This window comes from Eriocheir sinensis, chromosome 11 (assembly GCF_024679095.1).
Source record: "Eriocheir sinensis breed Jianghai 21 chromosome 11, ASM2467909v1, whole genome shotgun sequence".
Taxonomy (NCBI): Eukaryota; Metazoa; Arthropoda; class Malacostraca; order Decapoda; family Varunidae; genus Eriocheir; species Eriocheir sinensis.
Genome location: NC_066519.1, coordinates 23,713,877 through 23,723,876, shown reverse-complemented (window position 1 = coordinate 23,723,876; position 10,000 = coordinate 23,713,877). Strand labels below are relative to the sequence as shown.

The window sequence follows — 10,000 nt, the reverse complement described above, 5'->3', positions numbered from 1 at the left end:
GGAGTAGAAACGTTAAATAGGCCAATGAAACTTAGGGTAAAATACTGAAACGGGGTATACTTGGTGAGGTACTGGTGAAACTCGGTGTATTAGTGAAACGTAAAGTGTACAATTTTTTTATAGTGAAACGTGAGACAAGCTAGTGAAATGTAAGGTAATATTCTTTCAACCAAGGATATAGTAAGAAGAGGAAGAAGGTTAGTGGTGAAGGTACAACTGGGGGGGAGGGAAATACAGGTGGGGTGTACAGTTGTATGGAGTAGGTTTGTTAATTGCTCTGATGTAGATGTCAATCCATACTCAAGCAACTTTAGTCTGCTTCACATGTTCCATTCACGCTAAATCAAGTCCCCTTCTCCTATCCCGTGCATATCATTGACTAGTTCTCAGGGAAGCCACGCCCTGTCTCCATCTCCCGTGACCGGTGCACCCAAAATTTAGAGCGACCCTTCTCCTCGTCCTCTTTATCCTCTTTGTTCCTGTCCTGTACGACCTTTCTGCCTGTTTTTTGTCTGTAATCTGTCTGTGTTTGTGTGTAACTTGTCCTGTATTATTTTTTGTCTGTATTCTGTCTGTAATCTGTCTGTGTTTGTCTGTAACTTGTCCTGTATTATTTTTTGTCTGTATTTTGTCTGTAATCTGTCTGTGTTTGTCTGTAACTTGTCCTGTATTTTGTCTGTAATCTGCGTTTTTGTAATCTGTACTTTATTATCTTTATGTCTGTATTCTGTCTAATCTTTTTTTTCTGTAGTATTTTGTAATTTGTGCCTTTCTGTCTATATTCTGTCTGTAGTCTTTCCATCTTTCTGTCTCTAATCTGTATTGTAATATCTTCTTCCCTGTCCCTCACTTCACCCTTCTCCTCGTTCCCCTCTCACCCCCCTCCTCTTTCTCCTTCAAGTGCTGGGCTGGCTAATGTTGAGAGTGTAGTGAGAGGTAAAGGGCTCTGAATCCCTGGTTGTGGTGTTAAATCATTTAGCAAGTTTAGTGAACTCTCTTTTCCCCTTCTAGTTTTTGCTTCATTTATTTACGTTGCCCAGATTTAATGAACTCCTTTCTTACTCCTTCTTCTTTCTTCATTTCCTTCATATTTTGTTTGGTATGTTTAGTGAATTATGTTCCTTTCTTTTTTTCTTTCTTTTAGTTTCTTCCTTCTTCCTCTTTTACTTGCATTTATCAGGGTCAGTGAACTCATTCCTCATCCTCTCTTTCTCTTTCTTTCCTTTTACCTTCCTCTCCTTTTTTTTTCCTTCTCGTTGTATTTTGAGTGACTTATGTTCCCTCCTTTTGTTGACTTTTCCATCTTTTTTTTTTTCCTTTTATTTGAACGTCAGAGTCACTGAACTTTTCTCTCTCTTCTTTTATAACTTCTTCCCTCGTCTTTTCTATTTTAACGTGATTAGCTATTCCGGAGTGCATCTAAAAACAGGCGGAGCGCTAGTTTATGCTGCCTCAACTGATAAGCGGATTTCGTTTTCTATATACCAAAGGATTTTCAAGTCCAATGAACTACAGACAAATAGGGCCATCAGTGTGTTTACATTAGTAACTTGGCGGGTGAGTTTCTCGTTCGATCTTTTTTCCATTTTCTTCGCTTTCTTTTTTAAGGGAGCGTGGCACGAAAAAAAGCAGTGTTCTGCTGCCTGTTTAGATTAACTCGATAAGCTCCTTTTTTTTCCTCCTCTCCCTCCTCCGTAAATTTGAGGCGGGTGAGGGAAGGAGGGGAGAGTGAGGCAGTGATGTGGGTCGCTTAGATAAGCTTCATAGATCAACGTCTCATCTTTTCCTCTTTCCTTCTTCTTCCTCCTTCTCTTCTTTCCACTCTCCTTCATCCTTACCATTCCTTTTCTCTTCCTTCCTCTCTCCCTGTCTTCTTTTATCGCTCTGCCCTTCCTCCTTCTCCTTCTTCCACTCTTTCCTCCTGTCAAAATCGCGTCAAACCTCAGATCCCACTTGGAATATGCGGTATAGTTTTGGTCTCCCCACCACGCAAAGGACATTGCGAAATTAGAAGGTGTTCAGCGTCGGGCAACAAAAATGACCTCCTTGCGCAACAAACCTTACGACGAAAGGCTTTCAACCCTAAAGCTGTTCTCTCTTGAGAAACGTCGCCTCCGAGGAAAACTGATTAAATGTTTCAAAATACTCAATGGTTTTACGAATGTGAACAAATCAAAATAGCTTTTGATCGATGACACGTTCCGAACGAGAGATAATGGCTCAAAACTTAAGTGTAAACAAATAAACTCAGACTGCACCATTTTTTTTCTTCACCAACGTTGTAGTGCGAGAATGGAATAAGCTCCCGCCTTCAGTGGTCCAGTGCAACACGATTGACACCTTTAAAAACAAGCTAGACCGTCACTTCCTTCAATTTGATATTCACTAAAAGTAAAAATGCTAAATCTTGGTGACATAAATTGTAATATGAATTCACTTAGGTTTGAGGGCAGACCACCTAGTCCGTGTGGTCTGAATATCTGTGTAAATCCATGTAAAAATCTTCTTCCCTCTCTCCCTGTCTTTTTTTATCCTCCTTTTACGTCTTGTTATCTTACTTCAACACTAATGCTTCCACAATAGTCACTTCACATTAACGTTAGATATATTCTCCCCTCCTCCTCTTCCTCCTCCTTCCTCTCGCTGTCCTTGTCCTCATTTCGCAACTTTCCCTCTAAACTTCACTCTCATTTCCTCGTCGTCTGCCGCCCACTCCTCGTTCTCTTTATTTCTCTTCCTTTTATCTCCTCTCTTCTCTTCCGTTACTGAAGTATAGAAAGACATGTCTCCGCCTCCTCCTCCTCCTCCTATCGTTACTCATTTTTCTCCTTGCCTTCTTCATTCCGATCACTTCCTGCTCTTCCTGCTCCTCCTTTTTCTCCTTCCCTTCCTCTCTTTGGCTACCTCTCACTCATTTTCCTCCGTCTCTTCCTGTCGATCTCGCCCTTATTTCCCTCCTCCTCCTCCTCCTCCTCCTTCTCCTCCTCCTTCTTCCTTTGAAAACTAACAAATGTCACACCAATTTTCAAAAAGGGGGACAAGTCTCATCCAGGAAACTATCGACCAATTAGCCTCACAACGATTGTTTGTAAGTTAATGGAGACGATCATTCGCGACAATATGGTGAAATTCTCCGAAGAAAATACTATAATAAATAATTCGCAATTTGAAGATAAGTGGTAAAAGATTCTCGTCGCACGAAGCTAAACACTTCTTCTTCAATCGAGTTGTTAATGTTTGGAACTCTCTACCTTGTGATGTCGTTGATAGTACAACAGTCACGGCCTTCAAAAGTAGATTAGACAAGTATTTTGAATCCAACCAGCAACTAAGATATTACTCATTGTCGTAATAACGTTAAGTTCCTTCGAATACTGGTGTCCTTGTCCGTTTTTATCGCCCATTTAGTGGTAGCAGTAATGGTAGTTCTTTCCTCTTTCCTACATAATTTCCATGCAGTTTTTCCATGCTGCATGGTTCTTTTTCCTTTCCTGCCAGCTTTGGCTGGAGGGATGGGGGGGGTGGGGAGGAGCCTTCGCCTTTACTGTCCTTCATCTTCCACCTTTGATTAGATAGTTAGTGTAGCTTGTCACAAACAGCCTCGTAAGGATCGTCAGGTCTGCTGTTGTTTGTTCTTTCTTTGTGTTCCTCCTCCTCCTCCTCCTCCTCCTCTTCCCTTAAACCATCTCCCACTCCTTTTCCTCCTTCCTCTTCCCTTCCGACCACGTCCTACTCTTCAACCTCCTACTATCCTTCCTCCTCCTCCTCCTCCTCCTCCTCCTCCTCCTTCTCCTCCTCCCACTCTCCTCCACATACCTGCATTTCCAGTAGAGTCACGTGCTCGTCGTGGTCCGCCTGCAGCCTCGTCAGCGCCTCCTGCAGCCTCCGAGCCTCCCCCTCCGGGCTTCCCTGCTCCACGTCCAGCTGCTGAAACGAATCCAGGCAAAAAAATCACAAGTAAAAAAGTCGCAGAAAAAAGTCACAGGCACAAAAGTCACAGGAAAAAAAGTCACAGATAAAAAAAGAAACAGGGCAATGTCAGCACTGTTCTCACTCTATTTATGAACGGCAACTTTGCTGTAGCTCCAAATATTTTCAAACAGATTTATGTCATCCGTGTGCCTTTCAGTAATACAGCAATTACTTCAGTGTGTACACTCATCTTCCAAACAAGACTCGTGCCACCTACGAAAAACTCTTTCAGGCTCTAGTTGATGAGTGGGCAGACCTAAACTGTTCCATGAATGCGCAAACCGTGGACTGACTTTGGAGATGGTTTAGCTACTAAGGGGTGGTCTTGCCGTGTTTGGCGTAGAGGGCAAAGGCTGTTTCCATCATCTTAGGCAGTCCACTCTGCGTAAGATCCAGGAACTGGGTTTGGAAACACAGCATAATACCAATGCTGAGCTTCGTTTGTTTTGTGGCATGATTGATGCTCTAGCGTTTTTGCCCCTTGAGGACACTGATGACGGTATGAGGTACCTCAAAACTGTCACTCCGCAAGATCCACCTGAAGCCGAGGAGTTGCTCATGTGCGTACTTTGATTGTACTTATGTTAGAGGCTCCTGTCGACTGATGCGGCAGACAGTTGCCAGTGATGCCCTGATGCCTCTGAGAATGCGTCACATTCCATCAGTGTTTGCCCCACACCTATGGAATGTGTATGACGCCATCATGAGCAACAATGCCCGTACCAACAACATATGCGAAGGGTGGAATAATAAATTCTTAAACCTCGTTGGTCACTACCATCCTTCAGTCTGGCGACTGCATATAACTTTAATATTTTCATTTGATTACCTGACTTTCTTTCCCAGCCAAAATTGTGACTTTCCTGTGACTTTTTCTTCCTAACCAAAATTGTGACTTTTTCTCTGTGACTTTTTTTTCCTGTGACTTTATTTCCGGCCACCGCTGAGGCACACCAGGCCGCCGCTTAAGCCCCGTTCACATGTGCCGACTCTGGGCCACGACTATCCACGACTCTAGGGTACACGAGGTCTTGGGTGTTGATATGAAAGGGTCGGGCATGTCTTGAAAGAGGTCTTGAGACTTTTGCCAAATGCTGCGCCGACGTCGTGACGCGAGTCTGGAGTCGTGAAGGTTAGCACGACATGCTGGCAACTAGTTGGCCGAATGTCCCAGACAGTCGGCAAGACACCAAGATCCCAATAACCCCCCTTCTTGGAACGTGGGAACCAACTTGTCAAATGGAAAAGTCGCTGGGTTGTCGTGGCCCAGAGTCGGCACAGTGTGAACGGGGCTTTAGTGCTGGGTGGCTTGTGTTGCAGCTTGGAGGGTTGTGTTGTTGAGAGGGAGTGTTAGTGTTGCTGCTACTGCTAATATTGCTTGTTATTTTTTTATTTTTTTATTTATTTTTTTTTTTTTATTTTTTTTACGTCTTGGCCTATTGCGCCGGTAGGCTTCTTCCCGGTGGATCCTGATGGTCGGTCCAAGGTTTCTTCCCGGTGGGTCCTGATGGTCGGCCCAGCCCGTTCTGGCGCAGGCGAGTGTTTACAGTGGCGCCATCTTGCATTGGCTCATGCTGCCCTCCCGGAGCTCATCTTTAATCCTAGAATCTAGAGTCCGGGTTGATAGGTGGTCTTCTGGACAGCATGTGGGTAGTTTTAAGCCACTCGGCGGCGGCTGAAAAATCCCAGCTTGGTGGCACCGGGCGGGGATTGAACTCGCGTCCTCCTGAACGCGGGGCCGTCTTGCTATCCGTTCAGCCACCGCCTACCCATACCCTACCCATAATTATTGTATTGCTATTGTTGTTGCTTTACTACTACTACTACCACTACTACTACTACTACTACTACTACTGTACTACTACTACTACGTCTGCTACTCCACATCTTCTCGTCTTCATCCTCATCGTTCTCATTTTTGCATTCTTTCACCATCCAATTTCTCTGCTACCACCATAACTACTACTACTACTACTACTACTACTACTACGACTATTACTACGACTATTACTACTACTACCACTACTAATACTACCACTACTACTACTACAACTACTACTACTACTACTACTACCACTACCACTACCACTACTACTACGACTACGACTACTACTACCACTACCACTACTACTACTACTACTACTACTACTACTGACCTGTCTCGGGGAGTGAACTGCTCGGGGATGTTGGTATTCGTGTAGCATCGTAAGGAGGCGATCCACGTACCGCTGCCTCTGCTCATGGTATTGCCGCCACTGCCTGTTGACCTCGGCTGCCTGGGACGGGAGAAGCGGCGGGTTAGACGAGGAGGGGACGAGAGAGGTGTTATGGAGGACAGAGGGATAGGAAGGTAGATAGGACGATGAGGAAAGGATAGAGGAAGGTGGGAGGTATAGGACTGCAGATTGGACGAGGAGGGAAAGGAAGAGGAAGGTGTGAGAGATAGGGTGGTGGACAGGGCGAGGAAGGAAGGGGAGAGGGAGGTTCTAGCGAAGAGTAACGGATAGAAAGCAAAGTGGAAGGGATATAAAGGAAGGAAAAACAGGAAAGAAGGACTCGTGAGGAAGGAAGGAGAAAAGGTTATTGCGAAGAGTGAGGGATAGAAAGCAAAGTGGAAGGGATATAAAGGAAGGAAAATGGGGAAAGAAGATTCAAGATTGCAGGAAAGAAGGAAATAAGACAATGAAAGAAGGGGAAAGGAAGGAGTGAGAAAAGAGTGAGGACGTAAAGTAGAAGGAATTGAAATAGGAAAAACGGGAGGGATCAGCGTTGAAGGAGGTGAAAGGCAGTGAATAAGACGAGCAGGAAATTCGGAGAAAGAAAGGTATTTGGGAAGAGTGAGGGATAGGACCTAAAGTGGAAGCCAGGATTTAGAGGAAGAAACTCAGGAAAGAGGAGAGAAGGTCGTATAGGATGAGTGGTAAGGGAGGTGAAAAGCGGCAGATAAGACGGAGAAAGAAAAGCGATAAAGAGTGAGGGATTGGACCTAAAGTGGAAGGGATTTAGAGGAAGAAAACGGTGAAGAAGAGTGAAGATTGCTGGGAAGTGGCAGATTGGACTAGGAGGGAAGAGGAGAAGATTCGAGCACAGACTTAAGGGGCTATCACACTGGGCAAATTTTCCGTGGATCTTCAGTCAAACCACGATTTTCGCTGGCGTGGTTCTTACATTTCCGTGGTTTTCTGACGTGCCCACGATCTTCCAAAGCTACAGTAGATTTCACCGAAGGACTTACTCACCATCATCATCATCAGCAATAACAAGAAACAAATGAGAACCACGCTAGCGGAAATCGTGGTTTGACTGAAGAATAGCCTCTTTAGGGATATAAAACAAAGTAGAAGGGATAGAAAGGAAGAAAAACAGGAAAGAGGGGTTGAAGATCGCTGGGGATGAGTAGAAAGAAACTTGAGAAACTACACCTAAGACGAAAAGGGAAAGACTCAATATGTTAGGAAAAAGTGACAGAAAGCAAAGTGAAGAGGATGTGAAAGAAGGAAACAAGGTAAAGAGGAGTTAAGATTGCTGGAAATAAATGTTAATAAGAGTGATGAGAAGAAACAAACATGACGAGGAAAGGAGGAAAGAGGAAGGTTTTAGTAGTGAAGAGTGAGGGATAGGATGTTAAGTGGAAAGGATGTGAAAGAAGGAAAACGAGAAAGAAGAGTGAAGATTGCTGGAGATGAGTGATAAGGGGAGATGATAAGCAGCAGATAAGAAGAAAAAGGAAGGAGAAGAGAAGTTTGTAGTGAAGAATGACGAATAGAAAACAAAGGGAAAAGGATATGAAAGAAAAAAAAGAGAAAGAAAAGATCATATTTGCTGGAGATGAGTGATAAGGGGGATGATAAGCAGCAGATAAGAAGAAAAAGGAAGGAGAAAAGAAGTTTGAAGTGAAGAATGACGAATAGAAAACAAAGGGGAAAGGATATGAAAGAAAAAAAGAGAAAGAAAAGGTCATATTTGCTGGAGATGAGTGATAAGGGAGATGAGTCGTAGCAGATAAGAAGAAGAGGGAAGGAGAAAAGAAGTTTGTAGTGAAGAATGACGAATAGAAAACAAAGGGGAAGGGATATGAAAGAAAAAAAAAACGAGAAAGAAAAAGTCAAGTGATAAGAGAGATGAGACGTAACAGATGAAGGGGGAAAGAATGAAGATGTCAGGGAAAAGTGAGAGATAGGAAGCAAAGTGAAAGGCATGAGGAAAAAAAGGAAAAGCGGAAAAGAGGAGTCAAGATTATTGGACTTAAATGAAAAGGGAGAGGGAAATAGAGCAGAGAGGGTTAATGGTCGAGCGAGAGAGGGAAAGAGGGAGCAAGGGGCGACGAGGGGGGGGGGTGAGGGGGGGGGGGGTCAGAGTATAGGTAAATAGAGTCATGGCACAAACAACAACACGGAGACAGACATTGACAGCTTACCATCACGGGCTGTCTTCTATCACTGTCCATCCTGTCAGTGTGCTCGTACCCGCCCCCCTCCTCCCTCGACTCTCCTCCCTTCCTCCTTCCTCAGCCAACTTCCTCCTCTCTCTCTTCCTTCTTCCTCTCTCGGTTCTTACACTGTTATTAAATCTCTCTTGTACGAATAGTTGGTGGATTTTAAACGTAAGTGAAACGCCTCAAATGGTAGGGAACATAAGAACATAAGAACGTAGGAGTCTGCAAGAGGCCGGTAGCCCTGTACGAGGCAGCTCCTTTGACCCTAAGCTCCCGTGTATCTAACCCCACCTAATATCGCTGTCCATGAATTTATCTAATCTATTTTTTAATGTGACAATTGTATTGGCACTCACCACGTGACTGCTAAGCCTATTCCACTCATCCACCACCCTGTTTGTAAACCAATTTTTGCCTATGTCCCTGTTGAATCTGAATTTATCCAGTTTAAACCCATTACTTCGTGTCCTACCCGGTTCTCTTACCAACAAAACCTTATGAATGTCTCCCTTATTAAAGCCCTTCATCCATTTATAAACCTCGATCATGTCTCCACGCACCCTTCGCCTTTCTAGAGAATGCATGTTTAACTGTTTGAGTCTTTCCTCGTATGGCAAGTTTCTCAAACCCTGAATCATCTTAGTCATCCTCCTCTGCACCGATTCTAACATTTTGATATCCATTCTATAGTAAGGTGACCAGAACTGAACCTCATAGTCAAGATGAGGTCTAACTAATGCTAAATATAGTTTGAGGAAGACTTCGGCGCTTCTGTTGCTTACGCTCCTTGAAATAAATCCCAGTACCCTAATTGCTCGATTTCTAGCTTGAATGCATTGTGCCCTTGGACGGAGATCAGAGCTCACTAAGACCTCTAAATCCTTCTCGCACCCAGACCTGCTTATGAGAGTGTCATTTAAGCAATAGTTATGTGAGGGGTTGTTCCTACCTACACTCAGAATACTGCACTTCCCTACATTGAACTCCATCTGCCATTTGTCCGCCCAGTCATACAATCTGTTGAGTTCACCCTGGAGAATACTAGCGTCCTGATCCGACTCAATTACTCTACCGATCTTGGTATCATCTGCAAATTTACTAACATCATTACTAATTCCTGTATCTAAGTTATTGATATAAATAATAAACAAAAGTGGACCTAATACCGAACCTTGTGGGACCCCACTCGTAACACATCCCCAGTCAGATCTTTTACCATTGATTTGCACTCTTTGCTTCCTATTGCTAAGCCACGCCTTGACCCAGTTCAAAACTTTACCCTCTACTCCGTGAGCATGTAATTTAAGCAACAGTCGTTGGTGAGGAACTTTGTCAAACGCTTTACTAAAATCAAGATAGATTACATCATAATTTTCATCTCTGTCAACCGCCTCAAATACTTTATTGTAGAAGGACAAGAGATTGGTGAAGCATGACCTACCTTTTGTGAACCCATGCTGCGAGTCGTGAATTAAGCTATGTTTCTCTAAATGCTCCCGAATGTTCCTGGCTATTATGGACTCCAGCATCTTGCCTATAACCGATGTTAAGCAAATTGGGCGATAGTTTGAAGGGAAGGGAAGAGTTTTTGGG

At 43.8% G+C, this 10,000-nt stretch overlaps 2 protein-coding genes across 3 annotated transcripts in view; one reads left to right on the top strand and one right to left on the bottom strand.

Moving 5' to 3' along the window:
- Positions 1-10,000, top strand: part of LOC126997075 (uncharacterized) — a 58,121-nt gene that overhangs the window by 14,142 nt on the left and 33,979 nt on the right. The gene's annotated exons all lie outside the window — the stretch shown is intronic.
- LOC126997074 (mucin-5AC-like) overlaps positions 1-10,000 on the bottom strand; it is a 41,972-nt gene that overhangs the window by 12,750 nt on the left and 19,222 nt on the right. Inside the window, exons 3-4 of one of the 2 annotated variants that reach the window (XM_050858122.1) lie at positions 6,129-6,248; positions 3,817-3,927 (exon numbers count right to left, since the gene is read on the bottom strand). In XM_050858122.1, the coding sequence (XP_050714079.1) occupies positions 3,817-3,927; positions 6,129-6,248 (231 nt within the window). The remainder of the gene's footprint in view (positions 1-3,816; positions 3,928-6,128; positions 6,249-10,000) is intronic. The other variant, XM_050858123.1, reaches the window with a different exon arrangement.